The sequence below is a fragment of the Urocitellus parryii genome, chromosome 3 (genome assembly GCF_045843805.1).
Source record: "Urocitellus parryii isolate mUroPar1 chromosome 3, mUroPar1.hap1, whole genome shotgun sequence".
Classification (NCBI taxonomy): domain Eukaryota; kingdom Metazoa; phylum Chordata; class Mammalia; order Rodentia; family Sciuridae; genus Urocitellus; species Urocitellus parryii.
In genome coordinates, this window is record NC_135533.1 from 14,115,068 (window position 1) to 14,142,755 (window position 27,688).

Sequence of the window (27,688 nt, forward strand, 5' to 3'; positions counted from 1 at the left end):
CATTTGGTATTTGTTTTTTAAAGATTGACTAGCTTCACTTAGCATAATCTGCTCTAATGCCATCCATTTCCCTCCAAATTCTATGATTTTGTCATTTTTTTAATGCAGAGTAATACTCCATTGTGTATAAATGCCACTTTTTTAATCCATTCATCTATTGAAGGGCATCTAGGCTGATTCCACTATTTTATTTTTCTTTATATTAGCTGTGTTGGAGTAGAAGAACATCATGCTGTTGACATTGACCTGTATCACTGTCCCAACTGTGCAGTACTACATGGTTCCTCCTTGAGTAAGTACTGGATGCTTGAATAATTGATATTTTGAAAACGTGTGTGATAATGCTTTAATGATATTCTGATTAATTATATTATACCCACTAAGAATTATAGGGAAGATTTCACTGAAGATATTTAGAATGTAGTTTTTGTCTGAATTTTAAAATAACTTATTAAGTAATAAGTCAAAAGAATAAGGGGAAAATACTAGTACTTTAAATTGTCAGTTCAGATGCTTCCAAAGAACAAGTTGTAATATTAATTGTCACTGTACAAATATGAGAGAAAATGTAAACATTTCTTTAAAAATTTCGCTTGCAAACTAGTGTTTCTGTGTTCACAAAATTTAAAGGGAAACTGTACATTTTGTCATTTTATTTTATTTTATTTTATTTTTTTAGAAAATTTTTAATATTTATTTTTTAGTTCTCGGCGGACACAACATCTTTGTTGGTATGTGGTGCTGAGGATCGAACCCAGGCCGCACGCATGCCAGGCAAGCGCGCTACCGCTGGAGCCACATCCCCAGCCCCTTGTTTTGTCATTTTAAAACTAAAAGTCACCTTTGCCTGAAGATACCTTGTTATAGAAGTGGGTGGGATGTAGGTAATGTACCACCTTTTTACTTTATCCTAGTACTTTAAAAAAAAAATAGAGGGCTGGGGTTGTGGCTCAGCGGTAGAGCACTCACCTAGTACGTGTGAGGCCCTGGGTTCGATCCTCAGCACCACATAAAAATAAATAAATAAAATAAAGGTATTGTGTACAACTAAAAAAAAAAGAAAAATTGGAAATGTTGCTCTGAAGTTATCATTGAAAATAGATTACTAGCAAGTGACTGCTCATCTATCTGTTTTGTTAGAAATATTAGTAGTTTTTCTAACAGTTTCTTTGTAAGAGAATTAGAAATTTAGGCTCTATGAGTGCGTTGAAGTATTTTTGTAGGAAACACAGGTTTTTTAATTTGTTAGTTACACAGTATAAACCTTAAGGTTAATAAACTGGTAGGACTGTTACATGTCTAATTGAGTAGTTTGTTGTCCTAGATGTTTTTAAAGGATTTTACTCTGTAGCACTGAAGTATATGGTATACAATTTGAAATAATTGTTGCCTAAGAATAATTCTTGGAGGAAGTAAACAATACAATGTTGTTATCTCAGGACAAAAAGAACTAACAATTTTAGTTTAGAATTTAAGTATATAATCCTAAAATGAAATAATTTTAATTTAATTTATGTGAAATATTGAGTTACTACTTAGAGGCAGAAAAATGTACTACTACATGTGATGCACTCTATTTTCTACTTTCACTGTGTGATTTCATCTTTTTAAAAACTTGTCAAACTCACTAAATTGATTATATAGTCCATAATGGATTATGACCTGCACTTTGAATAATGATGCTTTAGAGGGTAGCTTGCTTATTATCTGGCCCTTGGGGTGCTTCTCATTCTTGAAGAACTTAAAGATTAGGCATCTTCTAGGCAGAGGGCCAGCTCTGAATACTCAGAGGGAAAATGCCCAATATTCAATAATCTATTTTGTCTTGATTTAAAGCTCACCTTCTCCCAGCCCTCACCATCAACCCCAACTTGGGTAATTACTTTTGATTTCTTTCCCTCTGCTATTAAACCTCTTTCGCTTGCTACCCAGGGTTTCCTGATTCTTTCAGAGTTCCCCAGAAATCTTTATTATAGATATCATTTAGACAACATAATACTCATTTAATATGATAACTTTAGACTTTACCCTCTGGGAATTGAGGATATTATTTAGGGTAAGTCTCAGAAAACAGCTTGGCACTTTAACCTATATTCTTTGTGTTCCTCAGGCACAGGTAATCCAAACATAGAAGTTTTTCATCTTTCCCTGTGATACTACTAAAATGTTCCTTTTATTGTCCTCTCAGCCAGCCTTTATAGTGGCTGATTTTATGTTTTAAGCATGTTGGTTCAATAGGACAATTGTATCCTTCTGTTAAATCTCCTAAAGTCAGCACATTTAAAGAAATGATAGTAATTGCTTATTATATACCAGGGTATGATAGTGGGTAAGTACTTGATCTATGTTCCCCTTTGATATTTATAACAATTTGATAAGAGATATAGGAAAAATTAGTAAGTAGTTCTCATATATACCTGTTTGGTAGAGCTAGAGTTTGAAGCCTTAGCTGTCAAATACCAAAGCCAGTGTACTTCATTGATTACTCTGCAAAAATGAAATTAAAGCAGTGCATTATCATTGTTCACTTATCAAATCGGCAGCTTTTTCTTTCTTTCTTTCTTTTTTTTTTTTTTTTTTAATGATGATCCTCATTGTTAATGGGAAGCTTTGAGCCAGGCTAACTATATACTGTACTGGTAGGAATGCAAGTTACTAATGCTTTTCTGGAGGCAGTTTTGTAGTATGTAGCAAGCATCTAAAAAATTATGATCTTCCTTCTAGCAATTCTAGAAATAAACCCTAAGAAATTAATTAGGGGAACAGATTAATATGTCTAAATACTAACCATAATTTTGTTTGAAGAAAGATTCAGGATGAACTAAGTGCTTAAGAATAACAAATAATTATAACATGGTACATTCACGTCTTAAAATTCTAGACTGCCTTTAGATTGCTTTTGAATATTTAAAAGGAGAAAATGCTCATGACTTAAGAGAGGTAAGCAGGATAAACATTGTCATCCCACTTGAAAATAAATGGAACTACATATCAGTGTTTAGTAGGGGGAAAAAAACCTGGAATGAAATGCCTTTGAATTTTAGGAGTGGTTTTAAGTGAGGAAGAAAATAACATACAAAGGATCCCTCCATGGAATATTCTAGGAAGATTCTTCTGTGATTCTAAATTTTTCTTGTGAGATTTTTTAAAAAATGGAATTTACTCTCTTCCATATTGGAGATCTGGTTGCAATAAGTTATTTTGGAATTTTGTTTCAGACTCTATTTCCACTCCTATTATTTGATGTGATCCTCTTTATCCAAATGAAGGTCAAGTATTATTGTCTTATTATGATCTTGGTAAGGTGAAAGTTAAAATACCTTGGTATCATAGAGTTGTTTTTTTCCCCTTTACATTTTGTTATGAAAATGTTCAAATACAGAAAAAGCTGAAGTAATTTTACAACATCTCCCTATAAACCTTCACCAGCTGGCTTCTACTATTAACATTTACATCACTTGCTTTACCACTTATCTCTTTATGCAACCATCCTACTTTGTATTCATCTTTTTTCTTTTTGATGAATTTCTGAATAAGTTGCAAACATCAGTATATTTGCCAGAATCATGGGGGTTTTATACATAAGAGTGACTTTCAAGCTTAAAAAAAAAGATTTAAAACTGAAATTTTACATTGATACCACACAAAAGCGTTGTAAGTGGCACCATTGTGGTGGAAAGAGGAATGAGGTCCAGAGCTTCTCCCTTGGCTTCTTTCCACTTCCCTCTTTGTGAAGAGATCCTCACAGTTTGAAAATCAGCACTCTAACCTATCCCCTTCACTATCATGAGAAGTCTGGATCCATAGATGTTAAGTAACTTGCCCAAGGTTGCAAGAGGAATAGAAAAGAATCAAATACTAGTCTCCTGATTTTAATTGTTATGACTACTCAAGATTGAGTCAGAGCTGTAGAATCATAGGCTCTTAGCATTGGAACGAATCATAAAGTTGTTTATTTTGTCATACCAACCGTCTCGCTTTAATTACCACTCAGTTTTTCTTGTCAGGGTAAATGTGCTTATTTGGGAGTAAATCTTAAAAGAAAAAGAAATCATACTGTTAAAAGATATTTCTGATGTGGGATAAAAGACCCTCTTCTGAGAAGATAATTTAGATGATCTGGATAATTATGTTATGAACTAATATTCCAGTAAAAATCATAATTTAAAATTACTTGGAAATATTCTGGTATGGGTAAATGTAGATATTGTAAAAGGTTTCATTTGCTGATTTGAATTCTTTGGTTTAATTTTTAAATTATTTTGAAATAAAAAAAGTAAGTTTTAAAATCTACACTTAATTGTCTATAAGGGCAACATTAGATTAAGTAAAATTTACTTCTGTGTCCTGGAAATGCATTAAAAATTTGAGAGTTTATAGTACTTAGTTATTATTTCTGATAAATATAGACTACAATAATGAGAAAGTATATAGTATTACCAGTTACCAAAAGTATGTTCTTTTTTTAACTTTCTAAAACTTTAGTGAAAAAGAGGAGAAACTGGCACAGGCATGACTACACAGAAGTTGATGATGGTTCCAAACCAGTGCAAGCTGGAACTAGGACTTTTGTTAAGGAATTAAGATCTCGAGTCTTCCCAAGGTATGGAAAACTTGCTCTGATCAAACAATGTAAACAATGTAAGAATGTTGGCTGATAAAGTGACATTATGTAAAGTGTTTTCTTTCTTCTTTTTTTTTTTTAATATTTTTTAGTTGTCAATGGAGCTTTTATTTTATTTGTTTATTTCTATGTGGTGGTGTGGATCGAACCCATGGTCTCACACATACCAGGCAAGTGCTCTACCACTGAGCTACAACTGCAGCCCTAATGTAGTGTTTTCTTTCTTTCTTTCTTTTTTGGTATTAGCGATTGAACTCAGGGGCATTCAACCACTGAGCCACTGAGCCACATCTCTAGCCCTGTTTTGTATTTTTTAAATTTAGAGACAGGCTCACTGAGTTGTTTAGCACCTCACTTTTGCTGAGGCTGGCTTTGAACTCAGGATCCTCCTGCCTTAGCTTCCTGAGCTGCTGTAATAGTATTTACAAAAGTGTGTTCTTTTTTTAACTTTCTAAAACTTTAGTGAAAAATAAGGTGTGCACCACCGAGGCTGGCTAAAGTAGTATTTTTAAACTTTGGACTACTATATGTTATTGTTCTCAATGGGCTTTTCATTTTATTTCTTAATGAAATAGGATAGAAAATATTTGTACATTTAATGTAATGGGAGTAAGTAAGCATAGTTTCATGAAACTTTTGTTATATTTATCTACATAGTGCAGCACCATGTAAAAATACAGTTCTTAATTGTGGGTCACAGTTCAAAAACTTTGAAATATAGTGATTGAAACACTTGTTCCCAGTATTTGTTTCTACCAGGTATGCAGCTGCTGCTTCTCTTTTTCTTTGACCTAACCTTCACTCTTTTTTCCCCTTGTCTTGTTTTCAATATCTGTCTCTGCCCTAAGATCTCCAAAAGAACGCACAATTATTGCTTAGCTTCTGATGGCAGCAGGACTGAGCTTTTTGATTTTTAAAAATAATAGAATGTATTTGAGTTGTCTGTGAAAGAGAGTCAAAAGCATTATAAAGCATTTAATCATGCTAATTTAGATCATTTCCTCCTCACTGCCTGACATCTATTTAAAGTGATAATGCTTAATGGGCTTTTATACAAGATCATATCCAGGCTTGTTAAAGAGGGGAAGCACAATTTAAATTTAAATCACAGTATCACATGCAGCCTATAATGGAACTGATTCAGATTATGAAATGAAAAAAGAAAACTGCTGTTTTTCTTCAATCTTTAGGATTCCTATCTGTCCCTCTGCCTCATAATCCTTAAACAGAAACATATACTAGTAAGCATTCATGTTGGCTTTATCAGATCTGTTGAGAGACAGAAACAGAAAGAAAACATATGAAACATAATGTTTCCACATGATTTTTGTTATATATACAGTTTAGTGCCAGTGTGTGAGTGTGCATTTTTCAGGCATAAGAGCCATCCACGCCTCTACTTTTTTCACATAGATTTGTGACCTCCTAAAAAGTACTATTTAAAGCATAGGCCTAATAATTTGCATGGTTTTTCTGCAAAAAATGAACACAAATTAGAACAGGTTAGAGATTGCACAAATGTCCAAATTGAAATTATCAATAATTAAAGGTTTTGGTTTCCTTTTAATTCCATGAGCTTTTGCATTATTTAAAACCATGTTAATGGAGTAACAATAATTACTAAATCAAACATATTTGATATAGTTAACACAGAAGTATATAAAACTAAGTGAATAGGCTTTCTATCCCCTCCCTATTTTACTATGTAGTATCTTTAAAGATATTTTTCTATATAAACAATAACATTTAAAACATTATGTGTAAACATATATTGATGCATATAATTTTTTTTTTAAATTTATTTTTTACTTGTAGTTGGACTCAATACCTTTATTTTATTTATGTGGTGCTGAGGATTGAACCCAGGGCCTTGAACGTGCTAGGCGAGTGCTCTACTGCTGAGCCACAACACCAGCCTCCAGATAATTTTTTAAAAAATTAAGTTATGCATAGTGTTGTATAACTTGACTTTTTTGCTCTATTTCATAGATATTCTTCCATATGTATACACAGATTTATTACACTCCTTAACTGCAGTAGTGTATACATACCATAATTTGTTTAACATCCCCATGTGATATATATTTAAATTTGTCTTCAGTTGTTTTCCTCTTGCAAATAATGTATCTGTATTTTAGTACTGGTATATATATATTTTCCTGATCAATAGGGGAAGTAAACCACTAAACATTTGAGATCAAGGAACATAGATGATTTAAAATTCTCTCTTAGTTTGGCATTTAAGGAATTATTTAATCCTCAGAGGGTGGGGGAAGAAGGGATAATTATGGATGCTTTTTGGGGAAACTAAAAGATGGGGACAGAACTCAAGATCAGTAGGTGAGTCAGATGAAGAAAACCTAAATTCTTAAATGTGAGACTAGGAAATGGCTGTCTCGGGTTTTCAAACTCCTCTTTCCTTATTAAGAGGGTGGGAAGATCAGAGCCCAGTAATTCAGAGAACCAGCTCCTATCCACCTAAGTTACAGATGACATTAAATACTTAAGCTCTGATTGGATAAATGGAAATTGTTGTGTTTTAACCTGTAAGGCAAGTTTTACAATTATTTTTGTATGGCAGCTGCATACTGAATTTCTGTGGAATTATGATTGGGTAGATGATCAGAGAGGGCAGCCTGAGTTCAACAAGTTTTAGTGAATTAAGTGACTTCTAGTAATAAAATTTGTTGAATACTGGTTGTAACATATCATTTAAATTGGTAATTCTTATCAAGGGCATTTGGGACATTTGTCTCAATGTCATATATACATATAATTAATTGTTCTATGTCCCTTTGAAGTGTCTGACAAATATTTGTGTAGATAAAATCTAATCTGTTTTTACTTAATCTAACACCATTTTTTTAAATTAAAAATTATACCCTTTATTGCTCTTTTTATTTTCTACACAGCTTGTATTGTGTGACTTTTGATACTTAATTTCTCCTAAACTCAGTCCTTCTTTACACCTAATTTTAAATATCCTACTATTTTATTATGTATTCTAGTAGAATTTACCTGAACATTTATATATTGAAATACATATTTTACTATAAGCTAGTTTTTTTCTTTTTATAGTTAGAGCACCTTATGTTTTTCTAATTCTTTTGTATTGAATTAAATAGATTATATTATCTATGAATTTTCCTTTAGAATAGCAAAAGGGGTTTTATAAAACATTTGTTATTAAGAGAATTAGGTATGATAGGTTGAGAACCACTAATGCAGATAATTATGCAATTTATGAAGTAATCCATTACCATAGTATTGTTTTAAAACTGAAATTAACAATAAAAACGACATTTTATTCTTATGTTTTTCTTAGTGCCGATGAAATCATTGTAAAGATGCATGGCAACCAGCTGACACAAAGATACCTGGAAAAACATGGATTTGATGTCCCTATTATGGTCTCTAAATTAGATGATCTAGGACTCAGGCTCCCTCCACCTGCTTTTTCTGTGATGGATGTGGAACGTTATGTAGGTACGAACTTGGTTCCTTTAAGTACTTGGCAAAACATGGTGAAAGTAAAAATGGAAGTGTCTTAACAGTATTAAAATTGAATGGGTCAGGAAAAGTAAAACTAAATGTTACCTTTGTTGAAAACTGCTTTTTTCAGCTGATCTGAATTAATGGTCAGAAAAAGAGGGAAAGGTTTTACCTATTCTTATTTACTCAGCTTCATCCTGCTGTTCTGTGATACTTGCTTAGGGAAAACTGTGACTGAGGGGCTGCTGAAGATGCCAAGAATACATGGAGAAATTGGATTGGGACTGAGCGTAGAATGCAGATGCAGAATTCCTAGAGCTCGTGTGACAACAGTTTTTTGGAATTTGCTTAGTGACTTGTTGCCTGGAGGAAAGGCTGTAAAAAGAGATTATATTTAGACCTGTTTGTATATTTAATAACTTGGTGAATACTGCAATGTAATAACATCTGTATTTAATTTGTGATTTTTGATGCTCAGAAAGTAAAAAGAAACAAGGGCCAAAGCCCTTTACTGATTGCTGTATTATTGACATTTTCAGTCATTTCATTTATTCTCCTCATGTTATCTGTAGATAAGGCTGACTGTATGTGTGTGCCATTCCTTGTCAGGAGTAGAAAGATTATTATTTGAGGATTACATCTCAGATCCACTTTGACTTAAAATTATATGTCCACTAAAATACATTATCTCTTCAGCTTGGAATGTAGAAGAACTTGTCCCTTTATTGAACTATTGGTTAACAATTCTCGTGGATGATTGTTTTATTAAGGAAATCCATTTAATGCCATAACTTCACATTCAGCTAAATTTGAATTTGATAAATTAGCGGATGAGGCTGACATTTAACTTAAACCTGTTTGCGTAGATAGCACTGTGATATAATGACTAATGTAATGTAAGTATAGGATAAAACTGCTTGGACTGCTAACTTTTCAGTATTGCAAAGCACCTTGGTTGAAATACTAGTAATGTAACTATATTACATCCTGAAGACTAATCTATGAGGCAGTGTTATTAACCTGTGTGAAATTAGACTGAGAAAATGGCATTTATTAGTTTTCTGTTCAGATTGGTTAAATATTGCCATATTTTGAATTCCAACTATTCATTAGTCCATTATGTAACTGATTACACTTTCTAGGGTGGTAATGCAAGCTATCATGTCATGGTTTTATAGGAAAATTGTGAATTAATCATAACTCAGAACTTGGGCATTCAGACAGGCACTGAATGAACTGATTTTTCCTTCCTAACCACCAATTTTTTTCTTGAGAGTTAAGAGAAAGCACTACCAGGAGAGCAGATATTGTCCTGTTCAAATCTCCAGGTGTGGTTTTATACATACCTATAAATAAAACCCCCCAGGTTTATACATACCTATAAATCCCTGCAGCTCAGGAGGCTGAGACAGGAGATTCACAGGTTTTAAGCCAGCCTCAGCAACTTAGGCTGTAAGCAACCTAGTGAGACTCTGTCTCAAAATAAAAAATAAAAGGCCTGGGGATGTGGCTTAGTGGTAAAACGCCCTTGGGTTCAGTCCCTGCTACCAACAAACAAATGAACAAAACCCAGAAATTGTTCTAGTCAACTTGCTCACTAATTTCCCAACGATTGATTGGGTTTTCAAATCGATAGAATTTTAGGTGTTACAGAAGTTAAAAGTAAAAGCCAATTCTTTGATTTTATGCATGAGGAAATTGAAACTCAAAAAGTATTAGACGTCTATTTTCACATCCCAATACAATGTATTTTTTTGCCATTATGAGTTACAAGCAATCATTGATACGTTTTATAAGCCCTGTAAGTTTTTACACTCAGTATTAATTTTGCAGCTCTTTGTTATTGTTTTATAATACATTATCTCTTCAAAATGTCCAGTTGGACTTAAAAAGTAAGAATATAAGAAGTATCCTTTGCCTAAGATATATAGTTTTATGGTTGGCTTAATTATCATACCAAGCAAATGCAGTCTTTTTTTTTTTTTTTTTTTAGAGAGAGAATGAGAATTTTTTAATATGTATTTATTTATTTTTTAGTTGTCGGCGGACACAACATCTTTGTTTGTATGTGGTGCTGAGGATCGAACCCAGGCCGCACGCATGCGAGGCGAGCTCGCTACCGCTTGAGCCACATCCCCAGCCCGCGAATGCAGTCTTTAAACTATTTTTGTTTAGGGCATCTATTGATGTAACTCTTAAGCCCAATAATAAGATTCTAATTTTTCTCTGCAGGTGGTGACAAAGTGATAGATGTCATTGATGTGGCAAGGCAGGCAGACAGCAAAATGACACTTCACAATTATGTTAAATATTTCATGAATCCTAACAGACCAAAAGTGTTAAATGTGATCAGCCTTGAATTTTCAGATACAAAGTGAGTAATTCTGGGCATTTTGATATGGCATTCTGAGTGTTAGCTAAATGTAGTTTAATGATATATTTATTTTAGTAAGAAACATGATTGTGACTTGTAAATTTGTCCACTAGTAGTAATATTACATCTTTTGCTTTGGCACCCTCAGAGAATATTTGGACATAATGAGTTTTAAACTTTTAATTAAGTGTTTTTAACCTTGAATTCCAGTTAATTACTTGGTTTGGGTTAACATGGGAGCAGTGGTTTTTAAGAAGTTTTGTTTTATGTGGGGGTATGTGTATGTACTTTTTTAAATTATTATTTTTAAAGGATGTCTGAATTGGTGGAGGTCCCTGATATAGCCAGAAAACTTTCCTGGGTGGAAAATTATTGGCCAGATGATTCAGTCTTTCCCAAGCCATTTGTTCAGAAATACTGTTTAATGGGAGTTCAAGACAGCTATACAGATTTCCACATTGACTTCGGTGGAACTTCAGTCTGGTACCATGTCCTCTGGGTAAGACTAGGTTTTTTTTTTTTTTTTTTGTCCTTTTATTGACAAAAACACATAGTAATATTTTTCTGTTGGCACATTCAGTTACTATAAATAACATTTGTACAGGGGACTATTTTTCGACTTTTTAAGTGGAATCTATCTATTTGTTGTTAAAAGATGTGATTTTTTTTTTAATCCCAAGTAGTCAAGTTTTTTATATATATTTAGGTTCCTTTTTTTTTTTTAAGATGTTGATGAACCTTTATTTTGTTCATTTATTTATATGCGGTGCTGAGAATTGAACCCAATGCCTCACACATGCTAGGCAAGCGCTCTGCCACTGAGCCACAACCCCAGCCCAGTAGATTCCTTTTTTACCTCCACTTTTAAGTTGGTTTCTGTTAACCTTCTGCCCTCTCTCTCCCTTATCAATTATTCATTAATCCCTGAACAGATATCTAAGGAGCAAAATTATAGTTATGATTGCTTCTGACTTTAAGTTTGGTGGGGGTAGGAAAGCTGATTGGATAAGTCACATATGCCTATAAGAATGCTAATTCTACATAGTTTATATTCACTTTGCTCTATCTAGAACTGCACTGCTTAATATAGTATTTACTAGCCACATATGACTAAATTTAATTAAATTTAGTTAAATATTAGTTAAATAATTAACTAAATTAGTTAAATCTAGTTAAATAATTAAAAATTCAGTTCATTTTTATACTTGCCACATTTTAGGTGCTCAGTAGCCACATGTGGCTAGGGACTACTGTACTGGATAGCATAGATATTAAAATGTTCCATTGGTACAGGAAGGTCTATTGGAGAGCGCTGATCTAGAACCAGATTTTTCTCTGTGTTGGCAGTGCTTTGGTCTGTATTTGATGCTATGTTCTTAAGCTCCTATTCCTTTTCTCCTTGAGGACACAGAATTCAGTAAGGGAAGTTTATTTCCAGATCTTTAAGAATATTCATTATGTTATAGATCTTAGGAGAAAGGACAGAATTTGAAAGGTGATTGTGCTGTGACCTGGACCCTATTAACATTTCTACACCTTAAAAATGGGAGGTCATGGACCAGGGATGTAGCTCAGTGGTAGAGTTTTTGCCTAGCATACCTGAGGCCCTGAGTTTGATCCCTGGCATGACAATAAAAGTGCAGGGATGCGGTGGGCATCAGTGGGTGTTGAGAGCAGATGAGCCCCCGTTATCAGATCCTACGGTGTTGGCAAAGACAAGCCTGGGAAACATTCCTTGCCAAAGGCAAGGATGTTATCAGCCTAGCTCTGATGCTAACATTTATCAGACATCCCAGGACAATGGGTATCCTGGGTGCAGCAGGATAATGGCAGAATGTTCTTAGCACTGCAGCAATAGTATAGCTGTTGCAAAATGTTTCTAGCTGTGGAACTTTTTAAGGCACAAAGAAGCCTTTTACAGCTTACCACCCTTGAACAATTTACAGTGCCCCTATAGTTTAACTTTCTGATTATGAGATCTATATAATAAACTTTTGGAACTAGTTCTGGGTCACTGCTACTCCATCAGAGTGCAGTTTTCCCACCTGGCCCCCAGCTTTTTTAGTGAAATTATCTAAATTATTGTGTCTTCTTTGTCTCTGTGTTTTTTCTTCATCTCCCATTGTCCCTACTTGAGAATCCTTCATTGACGCTGTGGGTTGCAGCAAGTGGGTTTATTATTATTATTATTATTATTTTTGGTTTATTACCTTCCTTTCTTCAATTTGATTATTGACTCCTGATTAGTTTGGGGGTAGGGGGAGCTTTAGCTCCAGTGAAAATGCTTATTAAGGGAATTAACTATTGATCAGGTATGTGACATAGATATTTTGGACCTAAACAATCTGATAATTATCTAATTTAACTCAGATTATTGTATTGGGAAATTGTATCAGTTAGGCCATCCTAAAATGATTTGTTTTTTCCAAAATTATATCATATGTTACTTCCTCTTAGGGTGAGAAGATTTTTTATTTGATAAAGCCAACAAATGAAAATTTGGCACTCTATGAATCTTGGAGTTCATCTGTGACCCAGAGTGAAGTGTTCTTTGGAGATAAAGTGGATAAATGCTATAAATGTGTGGTAAAGCAGGGGCATACCTTATTTGTTCCCACAGGTAAGGTTTTAATCCCACCCCCTACTATTAATAGTTGATACAAGCTACATCTTGTAATTAGGACCGATGACTTTTCCATATTTGCCTAAGAAATAATTCTGATCTTGGGCTTTTTACTTAATTGTGTTTTAGCGGGCTTGTTATTGTTCCTTTTGGCATCATTTCATTTGCCTTCACTTTTAGTATCATTGAAATAAAATTCACATGCTATATCACTTTCATCCTTTTAAAGTATATAATTCAGTGAATTTTAGTTGATTAATAAGGCTGCATAACTATCAACACTATCTAATTCTAGAACATTTTCATTATCTCAGAAAGAAACCACATACCCTTTAGCAGTCTTCCCGTTTCCCCCTTCCCTGAGAGGAAGGACAACTATTAATGTACTTTCTGTCTCTCTTGATTTGCTATTCTGGACACTTTATGAATGTGGCATTTTGTGTCCATCTTCTTTGCTTTACCATAATATTTTCTAGGCTTATCCATGCTATACCATATATAAGTACTTTATCTTTTTTTCCCCCTCTTTCCATGTCTCCCCATTCACAACACTAACCAGACACAGGTCCTGGGCTGAGTTGTACATGGGGTAGGCTTACTCTGCCTCCTCTTTGTATATACAAACCCAGCCTGTGGTAAGCATCAGGAGGCCATAAGTACTTTATCTTTTTGTGGCCCAACAATATTCCACTGTAGGGTATACCATATTTTATTTATCCATTCATCAGTTGATGGACATTTGGGTTCCACTTTGGGCTATTCTGAATAGTGTTGCCTTAAACATTTGTGTGCAAGTTTTTATGTGGCGGTATGTTCATTTCTCTTAGGTGTATACCTAGTAGTGGAATTGTTGCACTGGTGGTTTCCGTGTTTAACTTTTTGAGGAACAGCCAAGCTATCCTCCAAATAACTGTGCTTTATAAAACAAACAAACAAAAAACTGAGAAAAGCTGATACCTCAAGTATAGTGATGTATCAGCGTGTCAGTCTGAGATGTGAATGAATGGCAGTGTATAAACTCGCCAGACCAATGGTTTTGAGGACAGTGTTCCTTTAGTTGGGTGACCTCAATGGCTGTAAGCTTCACAGGGTTCTGTTACCATAGGCCTGCTTTTTACCTTATCTCTGGTATATATAATCATAAATGTGTGCTTAAATAAGTGAATGAATCAATGACCAGAACCACCATGATTTGCCTGGTTAAGTGTCAGTATTTCATTATGAATGACTAAGCTCTTCCTTGCTTCTTTTTATAGTAAATATTTTGTTGTACCCCCTTCAAAATCTTAAATTGAAATTTATAGATAATATAACTTACATGAATCATTGTTTTAAAAGTTGACTTAACAACTAGAATATAAAGAAGAAATGAAAAGGTAATTTATAATGAAATGTTATTTTGATATTTGTGTGCACAGCAGCAATAGAGGACCGAATGAATTGGTTAACTGTGTAAGTCAGTAAATCAGTATAGATACGTGCTAATGGCAACTCAAATTCTGTTAGTGGCATGAGCAGAAGTTAGTGGTTTTCAAATTTTATGGATCACCTGGAGGGCTTGTCCACCGGATTGCTGGCCTCCTTCCCCAAGATTCTGATTTAGTCAATTTGGGGTGGGCCTGAGAATTTGTTTCTAACAAGTACTCAACTGATGCTGGTATCTGGTCTGGGGACCACATTTGGAGAAACACTGCTATAAGCAATGTGATGTTTCTTTCCAGAGTAGTTGGCAACTGATATATTTCTATACAAACTAAACTATAGTTTCTATAGTTTCCTTCAATTTACAGAGTAGTTATATTCCTGGAAATTGTGCCCAAACCACTCAGAAATATATTGTTTAGATGTATAATGAAGTTCTATTTTCTATGCTCAGGTTGTGAATGAACAGGCTTTGTACCTATATGAAGGCCCAGTGGAGTTTATATTTCTTTTTTTATTCTCCTGTTTTTTTTATTGGTGCACTATAATTATACATAATAGTGGGCTTTGTCGTTACATATTTATACTGAAATTTATACTTCTGTACTGAAAGACTTAAGTATTTTAGCATTTCTTTCAGAAGTTAGGCTATCATCTCTTGAAATGATTCTCACTTTGAAAACATACTAATGAGAAAACAAAACATTTTGATTGCCAACATTTATATTTATAGGACCATGTCTCTCCATAATTAAATGTGTGTGGGGGTAGGGCTGCAGTTATAGCTCAGTGGTAGAGCACTTGCCTAGAAAGTGTGAGGCACTGGGTTTGATCCTTGGCACCACCTAAAAATAAATAAATAAAATAAAGGTATTTTGTCTGTCTCCAACTAAAAAAATATTTAAAAAATAATAATTAAATGTGGGTGATCTGCCTTTTCCTTCTTACAGAGTCTGGTCTTATTGGGTTCCTCGATCCTCCTCTGCTTGTTTCCTTCAGGACACTCAGTTCAGTGTGACACCAGAGAAGCAGAATGTTCAGCCAGCCCCCATGTTTTTTAATGGCAAATGTGCTTTCCTAATTTTAAAGCACATTTGACTTGTCTCTTTAAATCTTTAATCTTAGACAAATGCTAAATATTATATTTTTAAACTAAAAAAATTACCACCAAAACCCTTCACTTTATTCCTCAAACTCAGCATAGAGTCTGGCATATTATAGGCATTTAATATTTAATTGAATGCCTCAATCATTAATTTCTTTAGCACTGGAGTATGAAGGAAAGAGATGTTGATATTTGAGTTACTTATTTCTCAGGTAGATAGCATACCTGTTTTGTTTTGCATGTTTTGAGGTAGTTGGGATCAAACCTAGAGCCTCACACATGCTAGGCAAACACACTACCACTGAACTACATCCTAGGACCCTTTTGAAATTTTGAGACTATGTTAAGTTGCCCAGATTGGACTTAAACTTGTGATCCACTTGCTTCCTGATTAACTAGAGTTACAAGTCTGTGCCGTGGCAACCAGCTTGTTTGATTTTGAAATGTTGAAAAGCATTAATTTATACGTTTGTAACCATTTCAGGGTGGATTCATGCTGTGCTCACTTCTCAGGACTGTATGGCTTTTGGGGGGAACTTTCTGCACAACCTTAACATTGGCATGCAGCTCAGGTTTGTGTCATTAATTTTGAAAGGATCTTTCATCCTTCCTTAAACAGGACATTTTTGTTTGCTTGTTTAAGAAAAATTGTGATATATTTTATTTGAGAGTCCATGGAGATAGGCCTTGAGAAATCATTAGGAATAGAAATTTTTAACAAAACTATTATTTTAAAATTTTGTCAGGAGGATTCCTTGATGCATTTCAAATCTAAAAGAAAAATAATAACTTAATATCCCTCCAAATTAAAAAAAATTATAAATATTTGTATGTTCTTATTTGGCTATTTTTGCCCTAAGGTAAATGAATTAAGTTAGCCAGACTTACATGTAACTATTGATGCTGGAACAAACCAATTCTTAAGTTGATATTGCTGTCAGAACACCTGTTTTAGTTTTGCTTTGGATAAAGGATTAATAGCTATTGCCCTTCTGTATGAGAAGGACTAGACTATCTGCTGTTCCCCAGATAGTAATGAGGGTAGAATGTTATGGTGCAACATTGCTTATGGTACAAATAATTCGTGACTGATAAAATGCATAAGGACTGGGAGAACTAGAAATTCTTGGTGTTAGGTTGTAGTTTTGGGCTTCACTGAATGTGGGGACTTGTAACTTTGCACGTGCTCAGGGAACCCTGAATGCTCTGCACCTGTGGAGTTATTACAGAAGATAGTAGCTATGAGGTCATGAGGCTTTAACCCAGGGTATGTCCCACACCTGTCAAATTTGGATTTGATCTCTTTGTACCTGAGCTGTCATTGGAGGAAATATGGCTTATATAGGGACAGCTGCATGGACTCCTACAGAAGACTCACAGTTATCATGGAAAACTGTGGTTCTTGTCTTTATACCTTAGTGTAGTGCCCAATGTGGTCCCGATCTTGAATGCTTGAGTGGGTGCTGCAGTGTTGTCCAACACATGAAGCTAATTTTAAACATACTATTTAATTCATAATGGTGGAACCCTTGTAAAGTATCTTTTATTAAAACTAGGATACAGATCTCAATGACCTTTCATGAAAGCCCAATATAATTCTTAAGTACACCATCAAGTTTATGAAGGTCAGAACCTGGATAAGATCACAATTCAGTGTTGTTCAAATGTTACAGTAAGTAATTTACTATACTTGATTGGTATGTCTTATGTAACATGCCCTGCTTATTTTATTTTTAACTGGCTACCTTTAATTAACTATTTTGAAATACTAATATTAATACTAAATATTTCTTCAAATCTTATTTATGTAGGTGTTATGAGATGGAGAAAAGACTAAAAACACCAGATCTTTTCAAATTCCCTTTCTTTGAAGCCATATGTTGGTTTGTAGCCAAAAATTTGCTGGAAACCCTGAAAGGTAATTAATGATTTGTACACTTTGTTGTATAATGTTTGTAAATTCCCTCAAAGTTACCTGACAGATGCTTTTCTAGGGTCTGGATGTCACATCTGTTTGTTTGTTAAAACATAATGTCCCCCCTGCCAGGAACCTTAGTAGCAAGTAGTTTTTAGTCCATAGCCTACTAACCCATGTTCTTAGAAATCAGGTATGTGAAGACCTGTTTAGAGCCACATGAGTAATATTGGAAAACATTCATTTCAGCAAGTGATCTAGAGGCCTACATACATTCTCAAGCATATTTAAGTGCCTTGCTTTAAAAATTTAGATGGTTACCTAATATGTGTTCCCAGACATTTGCTTTAAAAATATAAAGTGGATAATTTTCATGTCCTGAGGAAATCAGGTAATGCCTGCACCATCATCATTGCAACCATAATTCTGGCTAGTATAATTCACCTGTTAGCATATAAACGGGCTGATTGTTGGTTTGTAATCTGTAGTTGAAGAAAAATATTTTTTGAAATCTCCTTATGTAGCTTTGAAGTTTTTTAGAAGGTAGATTTTAGATTTTCATGCTTTTATATTTGACTTAATCTTTGAGCAGCCAAGTTAAGATTGTATATTACTTCTATCCATTTTTTACTTTTCATATACTTGTGCCAGTGAGAATAGTGTTTGTCTAGTTTTGAGTTGTCTAACTTTTCTAATTTTGCAAATGGTGCAAATATTATAATTAACTTTCAGGAGAATAGATATAGAGAAAACAGTAAGATTTATCCAAAAATTTCTTTTCCATTTAGAAGACACGTAAGAAGAAAAGATAAGATGAAAAGAGATACCCAGGAAAAGCATGTACAGAAGTAAAATGATAAAATTCATGTATGATTTTTCCTCTTCAAAATAAGCCCCTTTTTTTGATTGAAAGGATAAAACAATGTCACCATACAGGACAGTCTTGAGGGAGATGTGATAGTGCTGTGGGAGTGTTTGATGGAGGTAGGGTCACTTGAATGAGAAGGAATAGGTCCTTCTTTACAAATCTAGCCCCTGCTTTAGAAATGAATCTTTATCCTAAATCCCAGACTCAGTGTTCTTTTCATGTATTGTTCTTGGCTGCAGGAATGTATCAATGGGCCGTAGAGTTGTCATCTCCAGAATGTCCAGTTTCCAGTAAAAAACTGGACAGTGAACTTCAGTCTCTTATCCAAGTGCATGCCTAGAAAAGCAGAAGTATGCTTATAAAAACATTTATAAATGGTCTTATTTTCTAGAAATAAAATTCAACTACTGAACTCTCTAGTTAAGAGATTGGCAATTCACTTGGTCCAGAGTATTTTTTCCCATCTTTTCTTGTTTTGACCCAGGACCCCAATTCCTGTCTTATGGTTATTTAGGAGAAACGCCCCCACACATATACTTCCCTCCCACTGCCCCACCACCACTGGGGTCTCCCCCAGCCCCCAATGTGTAGGAGAGGCTCATCAGTTTCCCTTTTAGAACAAATTTAGAGTTTATCTGAGAGACAAAAGGTTGACTCCTTAAGGTGCAACAGTAATTTGCTATGTCTTAGAAATAATAATTTAGTATTGTCTTGGGCCATCAAAAATTCAGAAATGAGGTCCAGTCAGAAGGATGGCCCTGTACATTAAGGACTTTAAAAAAGGATTCTGTAAATAAGAGTATTTGTAAGTTGCTTTAAAATTTTTTATCAGCCAGATCAGTAAGCCAGGATACTTAGCAATATAATTGTTTTAATCTAGTCCTACTAAGGCTAGAGCCAAATGACCATTCTAGCTGTTGCCATCATCCTAGGCATTTTTCCTGGAAACAGAAACAGAAATGGTAGTCTTTTTATCTCATGTTATGTTCTGCTCACTGACTTTTCTACTTTTCCATTGTGGCCTGTTTGCCAATTATCAGACTGTTAGAAAGCTTCTGCAGTGTGATGGGTTAAATGAATGAGGAGTATATGAAACTCGTACAATGTGTGTTTCATGTTAATGATAATAAAAGAATGAACCAGTTTGAATTTATGTAAGTAAGTTAGCCACTGGGCAGAATTAAAATATTTTGCTTTTGATTCAACTCACCTGAATTTTGGAGCGCATCTGAAATATTTTGCATAGTTTTAGATAATCACAGTCTGGTTTACAATTCCCCAAAAGACATATGTGTGAGTTTATATTTTTACTTTGTCTGACAAATAGTAAAATAAACCATACACAGCTCACTGTATATAGATCACACAGAGACTACATATTCTCATCCAATTTAAAGAAGGCTGTTATTCAGGTAATTTTTCTGCAAGTGAAGCAAAAGCAGCAGTACCTTAAAAATACCCCATTAACCTCCCCATACATTGTCTTTCACTTTCTGGAGATAATCACTGTCTCACCTTTTGTGATAATCTTTTTCTTCAATTTTTTCACCTGTGTTGTAAATGAAAATAGTTTGATTTTTATGTATTCGTAAATTTCATATGAATAGATTAAAACTTTTTCTATTATATGTAACTTGTCTTTTGCTAAGCTTTATTTGTGAGGTTCATTCATGTTATTGTGTGTAGCTGTAGTCTTCTTTTTTCATTACTATAGTATTATGTTGTGTGAATATACCTTAATTTGTGTGCTTCTTCTACAGTTGTTGGACACTGGCAATACAGTTGTTTTAATCTAGTCCTACTAAGGCTAGAGCCCAATGACCATTCTAGCTGTTGCCAGGCATTTTTTTCCCCAGTTTTTGGTATTTATGGAAGATGGTTCTAAGAAGTTCTTGTCAGTGTCAACTGAGTGCAAAAGTTACTCCAGAGAACAGCCCCAATTGTTGAGTCATAGATAGAATTCACGTAGTTCCCAATTCCCATTTCCTTGGCAACACTTGGTATCATTAGGTTCTAATTTTTGCAAACCCATCAGGTGTGAAATAGTATTCCTTATCTTTTTAATTTGCATATTCCTGATTATTAATGTAATTGAACTTTTTTTATATATGTATTGGCCTTTTAGATTTCCTCTTCAGTGAAGTACCTGTTTAGGTCTTTTGCCAATATTTTAATTTAGTTTTTTTAATACTAATTCTTCATATGTCCTGGATCTTAGTCCTTTCAGGAATATATGTTAAAAATACCTGCAATTTTGACTTACCTTTTTATTCTCTTTGGTGTCTGTTGAAGGACAAACTTTATTAATTTTAAAACAGTATTTTTTTCCCCAGTTTTTGTGGTTAGTGCTTTTTGTGCCTTAACTTCTTATCCTAAGGTTTTGAAGATACTCTCTGCCTACTAAAAACTTATGTAGTTTCATGTTTTACATTTAGGCCTTTAACTCATTTTAATTGATTTTCTTGAAAATGATGGCAGTCATTTTCTTACAAATACCAATTTGTTCCAGGGTCATATTTTGAACAATCCACTTTTTATCCTGTTCTTGTTTCATGTGTTGATATATGTGTGGAACCTTTGATACTCACTCATTACTCACGGTCTTAGCTTTTCTTTGCTGTAACCAAAATATGCAACAAGACAACTTAGAGGAGGAAGCATTTATTCTAGCTCATGGTTTCAGAGGTTTAGTACATGATTGGCCGACTCCATTGTTCTGGGCCCAAGATCATGCAGAACATCGTGGAAGGGCATGGTAGAGGGAAACTTTTCTGCTCTTGGCAGCCAGAAGCAAGTAAGGGATGGTGAGAAGAAGAGAGGGAGGGGAAACGGGACTCAGGGGAAGATGACCCCTGGTAATCCACCTCCTCTATCCATGACCCACCTGCCTATACTTTACCACCTAATCAGTCCATTCAAACTAGGATGGCTGAATAGGTTGCAGCTCTCATAGTTCAATCATTTCAACTCTGAATATTCCCGCAACACAGGAGCTTTTGTGAGATACCTGATGTCCAAACAGTAATAGTCACTCTTCTAATCTTGTGGGGCTGGTAGTCTGTCTCTCCACCAAGCACATTATCATATTAGCATTATATTAAGAATTGATTGATATATAATAGGTCCTCATATTTTATTCTTCAAGCCTTGGCCTCATTCTTTATTTTGCCCTGGCTTTTATTTTTCTTTTCCACTTAAGTTTTTGAGTTAGTTTATTACTTATTGACACCAGTCTCCCCTATCCAAAAATCAAGCAAATAAAAGTATTAGTATCTTAATTTGAGCATATTGCATATAGATCAATTTTGGTAAAATTCCATGTAGTTAGGTAATTGAGTTTTCTCAAAAAATTGTCATCTATTTAGTTCTTGTTTGTTATCTTGTTATCTTGCAGGGTGTTTTATATATATATATATATATTTTAAAACTTACACACAGATTCCTTAAATTTATTTATGGGTTTTTCATACTTTGGTCCCATTATATATTGTTACTTAAATAATATATGATTATAATAATAGAATTATTAATTATTATGATATAATTATATTATAATTGTAATTACATTAATGATATACATATGTAATTATACATATGGTTGAGCATATGAAGTTGCTATTTTTGTATTTCAAAAATGGTCAAACATTGGCAATTTCATATAGTTCAGATTATTAACCATGTGATGCTGGAATATAGAAACAATTTTCATATTGATTTTGGATCCAGCAATCTTATTAAAAACTGTTACTTCATTTATCTGAGGTTATAGTGGGTTCTTTAATGTATAATCACATAGTCTTCTGTGAATAATGAGAATTGTGTTCCTTCTTTTATAATATTTATGTCATTTACTTATTTCTTGCTTTACTGGGTTGTCTAGGATCTCCAGGGCAATTGTAACTAGGAGTAGGGAAGATGGGAGCCTTTATCTTGTTCCCAGCCTTTTATCACTGAATCTTGGTTTTGCTGTAGCTTTTTGTTGATAGCCTTTATCAGGTTGAGGAAGTCCTTATCTACTCCAAGTTAGCTAAAAGACTAGTTTGTAAATAATCGGTAGTAGTTGCATTTTAACAAAAGCTTTTTCCTGCGTGTCTTATGATTTGTCTTGTTTAATTTTTTAATTTAGTGGCTACATTTATTGATGTTTCTAATATTACTCCAAACTTGGACTTGATAATGTTTCAATTTCTATATAGTAAGTTAGAGTATAGTTTATATTATAGTCTGTTTATATTCAAATAAATCTAAACTAGTAAAATATATTCTCTGAATATATAGAAAAATATATTTATTGTATATAAATGTGTGTATGTGTGTATTTATTTTTTCTTTTGGCAGAGAGTGAAACAGGCTTGTATTTTATTTTCTCATCTGTCCTTAATAGATTTTGGTATGAAAATTATGCTAGGCTTAGGAAAAAAGTTGGGGTTGTTCCTTCTTTTTCTGATCTCTGGAGGAGTTTGTATATGATTGGAAAGATTCTTGAATGCCTGGTAGACCTCACTGATGAAGAAATCTGATTTATACTTATCTTTATGGCAGAATTTCTGACTGCTAATAAATATTATTTGTGAATAAAGGACTATTAAGTTTTTCTAGTTTGTTGAGTCCATTTTGATAAGCTAATTTTTAGAAGTTTGTTCATTTCTAGGTTTTCACATTTTTGATATAAAGTTATGTTATTCTCTTAACTATTTAATGCTTGTAACATTTATAATGATGTCTCTTGATACTTGTATTTGTACTGATTTTCTCTTTTTATGGATTTTATTATCTTTTCAAATACCAGTTTGAGAATAAATAATCTGTTTTCTGTGTAATTTTTGCATATCATTTTTTCTTTATTTTTTAACATTCTAGTGTGCCCTTAACTCATTTTCAGCATTTTTTCTTTCTCTTTTTAAATACCTTTATTTTATTTATTTATTTTTATATGGCACTGAGGATTGAACCCAGGACCTTGCATATGCTAGGCGAGTGCTCTACCGATGATACATAACCCCAGCATTTCAGCATTTTTTCTAACATGTACATTTAAATGTATGTTTTCATTGTTGTTTATGTTATCTGATTTTCAATACTTTTTAAAAATCTAAATGTTATTTAGCAGTTCATTTCTTAATTATCTGGGTTTCTTAGTTTCTAGACACGTGGGCTTTCTCTAGTTATCTTTTTGTGACTGATGTCTATTACTGATTTCAAACTTAGTTGCCTTGTGAACATATAGGTGATTTAGGTCTTTGGACATTTGATGGGACTTTTTTATAACCCTGGCAAATGGATGATTTTTGTAAATGTTCTGTATATATATATTTTTTTTTTGAGAGAGGGAGAGAGAGAGAGAGAGAGAGAGAGAGAGAATTTTAATATTTATTTTTTTTTAGTTATCGGCGGACACAACATCTTTGTTTTGTAAGTCGTGCTGAGGATCGAACCCGGGCTGCACGCATGCCAGGCGAGCGCGCTACCGCTTGAGCCACATCTCCAGCCCCTGTTCTGTATATATTTGAAAAGAATGTTCTATTCTACAGATGCTGAGTACAATGTGCTATTTATGGCCAGTGAATCACACTGCATGTTATTCAAAGAGAATCTACAGATTTTTGGTTTTAGTACTCTTATTATTCTATTGTTTATTACATGTGTTAAAATCTTCCACTATGGTTGTGGAATTGCTTATTTGTTTTGTAATTCTGTTTAGTTATTGCTTTTTGAGTTCAAGTTTTAAATAGTTGTCTTTCTAACGAATTGAATATTTTGCCATTATCAAATGACCTTTATTAATGAAAATCAATTCATATAGCTATTCCAGCTGTTTTTTTTAAAGCTTTTTTTTTCTTTTTTATCTTATACCTTTTTGTATTTTTATTTATTTATTTATTTATTTTTTAAAGAGAGAGTGAGAGAGGAGAGAGAGAGAATTTTTAATATTTATTTTTTAGTTCTCGGCGGACACAACATCTTTGTTGGTATGTGGTGCTGAGGATCGAACCTGGGCCGCACGCATGCCAGGTGAGCGCGCTACCGCTTGAGCCACATCCCCAGGCCCCCTTTTTGTATTTTTAAAAATATGTTTAGCTGGGCTGGGGATGTGGCTCAAGCGGTAGCGGGCTCGCCTGGCATGCGTGCGGCCCAGGTTCAATCCTTAGCACCACATACAAACAAAGATGTTGTGTCCGCTGAAAACTAAAAAATAAAAATTAAAATCCCCCCCCCTCTAAAAAAAATATGTTTAGCTGGAGCATTTAATATCATTAGATTTAATAGTTAGGTTCCTTGTCTTTTGAATTGATTATTTTGTGTTCTACATTTTTTTGTTAATACAGAAATTGTGCAATTTGTCATTTGCTGGTTACTCAAAACCTAAAATTAATTTCTTTTCCTTTCCCCACCCTACTTCATTCCTACAGAACTGAGAGAAGATGGTTTCCAGCCTCAGACTTATCTAGTACAGGGAGTGAAAGCACTGCATACTGCTTTAAAATTATGGATGAAAAAAGATGTAAGTCATTATAGTTGTTTTTATGTAGCGAGGTCAAGAAGAAAAGAGTACTTTTGCTGTTTTTGCAGTATTTGAATTTGCCACTGGTAGAGGGAATGGAAATTATGTTTTAAAATACAGCCTGCATTTTATTATACAGTATTTATAGATGTACTTGTGTCTGGTTATATTTTTGATAAGAAAGTACTTGAGTAAATCTTTAGTCTTTAATCTGGAAAATAAAGTATTTCAAAAATATTTAAGATATTGACTAAGAGATGAACATGTAGCTATAGAATAAAATAAAATTGAGCTCTTATAATGTGCTTTGTCTTTATGTACACAGGATTTCATTTAATCCACAGAGCAACTGTATGAGGTCTATTGGTATCCTGTTTAAGTAATTCCCAAAAGAACTGGTGAGCTAGGGACATAGAGTTAGTCTCTAAGATTGTAAACCTCTGCTCTTTGCCACTCTGCTAAACTTATGTAAAAAATGAGGAAAAGGAGGTGGTAATATTCAAGCATGAGCTCTTTATTTTCACTAAATTGTGGCCCAGTTGTACTTGAAACCTTTGAGATATCATCCTACATCTCTGTTTAGAATTGGTATTTCCTTCCCTCTAGAGCATTTATTTCTTGTGCCAGTGGACTTAAAACTAATCTATATAGAGAGAGAGTAAAAACTTAAAACACATTTGTAGAGAGTAAATTATGCATTTTTCCTTTCTCTGGGTTTATGAACTCTTGAAAAATAGGTTTCATCTTTCTCATTTTTATTTCAACTCATAGATCTTGGCACATAATGCTTTAATAAGTGATAAATAATATGCTAATGAAAATATATTTCCATGTTAATTTCTTGAATGTCCATTTGAAATTAAAATTCTACTTTTAAGAGATATTATTGGGAGACAATAATTAATAGGTTATGATAGTCCCAGTAATTTTGACACTTCCTTTCACTTTATTATCACTGCTATATATCCACAGAGAAAGGCTGTATGGAAACATTCAGAAAATAAAAATCGGGCTGGGGATGTGGCTCAAGTGGTAGCGCGCTCGCCTGGCATGCGTGCAGCCCGGGTTCGATCCTCAGCACCACATAACAAACAAAGATGTTGTGTCTGCCGATAATTAAAAATAAATAAATAAATATTAAAATTCTCAGAAAATAAAAATCATGTCTTCCACCATCAAAGACTTCATTATCTAGATAATAAGGAAAATCATAAGCAAATTAACAACTACCTAACATGATAAAAACAAAATGAAGCTTATGTTTTTAAAACTGTGTAATCTGTTTCCTGCTGGAGGCTTTAGAGGAGTGGTTCTCAAATGTGTGTATTTATCAGCATTGTCTGTAGAGCTTTTTAAAAATAAAACCTCTGGATCCTTCTCTAGAGATTATAGTTTGGTAGATCTGGGATGGGTCTGAACCCAAAAACCTCATAGGTGATTTCAGTGCATAGTAAAATTTGTTATCATGAGTAATGTTAAATTTGCTCTAAGATGAGAGGCAGCTTGCCTTAATGGTTAAGAGCTTGGATTTTAGAGTCAGATATTTGATTCAAATCTCAGCTTTGCTGCTAATGAACTATGTGACTCAGGGCACATTACCTAACCTCTGTGCCTTAGTTCCCTTGGTTGCAAAATGGGAATAATTTACAGGTTGAACATCCCTAATCTAAAAATCTGAAATCTGAAATGCTTCAAAATCCAAAATACTTTTGGTATTAAGCATTTCAGATAAGGAATACTAAAACCAATAGTATCTGTGTCACACAGTTATTGAAGGGGTTAAATGAGTTAATGCTTATAAATTATTTAACAGTATGAAAGCACAGAGTTAGTACTATGTTAATACTACTATTATTATCAGTTTGTTTCAATAAATTATGCTAAAACCAAGTAGAGGGTACAAAGCAAAAGTAGAAACTCTGCTATGTTGAATGTGTCTAAAAAATCAGAATGTTATTAGATATAGAGATTATTATATGGAAATAGGCATAAAAATAATAACATTAGTTTGCAGTACAGTAAATGTGGTGACTCAACAATTAATTTTTTTTTCTGTTCATTAGGTTGTTTCCTCATTTTGCTTTTAACTGTTAAATGGAAAAGAGTTTACCAAAATTTATTCAAATTAGATTTCCATGAGACACTAGGATTATTTAAGTGCCTGTGTTCCCCATAAAATTCCTTATGTATTGTCAATTAAATGTTAGGCTTAATTATTTTAATATATATCTGTAGTAGTAACTGTAGTTAGAATTACAGGAGGATTTGAAGTATAGAGTATAATGTTACTATTCAATATAAAGCAAAATTCACTCAAACAAGTCTGTTTTTAATTCAATTTGAGGATTTTATATGATTATAGAACATAAAATGATGATGAGGATCTCCTTAGAAGGTATTATACCAACTATATGATCTCTGAGACTGGACTTAATTCTTACTGGCTATGTCTGCAAAGTCTAGAGAACCCAAAAATAGGGTCAGTAAGTTAGTTTTTTATTAATAAAGTGTAAGTAACTTTGGTTTTGTTATCTTTGTTAATCCAAATACAGCTTGTATCTGAACATGCCTTTGAAATTCCAGACAATGTGAGACCTGGACATCTTATTAAGGAACTTTCTAAAGTAATTCGAGCAATAGAGGTAAGAATGGAAACTGTCATCTAAATGCTTGCTTACTCTGTTTTGAGAAGCAAATGGATCTACCACTATTGTGGGGTGACCAGTACCCTGCCAGGGTAGGTTCCTGCTCAGGAGGTGTGAG

General features: G+C 33.7%; 1 protein-coding gene and 1 pseudogene across 1 annotated transcript in view; one reads left to right on the plus strand and one right to left on the minus strand.

The window, feature by feature from the left end:
* Kdm7a (lysine demethylase 7A) overlaps positions 1 to 27,688 on the plus strand; it is a 77,940-nt gene that overhangs the window by 35,147 nt on the left and 15,105 nt on the right. Inside the window, exons 2-11 of the mRNA XM_077795928.1 lie at positions 207 to 292; positions 4,486 to 4,603; positions 7,950 to 8,110; positions 10,349 to 10,490; positions 10,803 to 10,989; positions 12,948 to 13,110; positions 16,125 to 16,212; positions 17,452 to 17,558; positions 24,834 to 24,925; positions 27,478 to 27,567. Of these exons, the coding sequence (XP_077652054.1) occupies positions 207 to 292; positions 4,486 to 4,603; positions 7,950 to 8,110; positions 10,349 to 10,490; positions 10,803 to 10,989; positions 12,948 to 13,110; positions 16,125 to 16,212; positions 17,452 to 17,558; positions 24,834 to 24,925; positions 27,478 to 27,567 (1,234 nt within the window). The remainder of the gene's footprint in view (positions 1 to 206; positions 293 to 4,485; positions 4,604 to 7,949; positions 8,111 to 10,348; positions 10,491 to 10,802; positions 10,990 to 12,947; positions 13,111 to 16,124; positions 16,213 to 17,451; positions 17,559 to 24,833; positions 24,926 to 27,477; positions 27,568 to 27,688) is intronic.
* LOC113194383 (small nucleolar RNA SNORA51) lies at positions 13,643 to 13,765 on the minus strand (annotated as a pseudogene).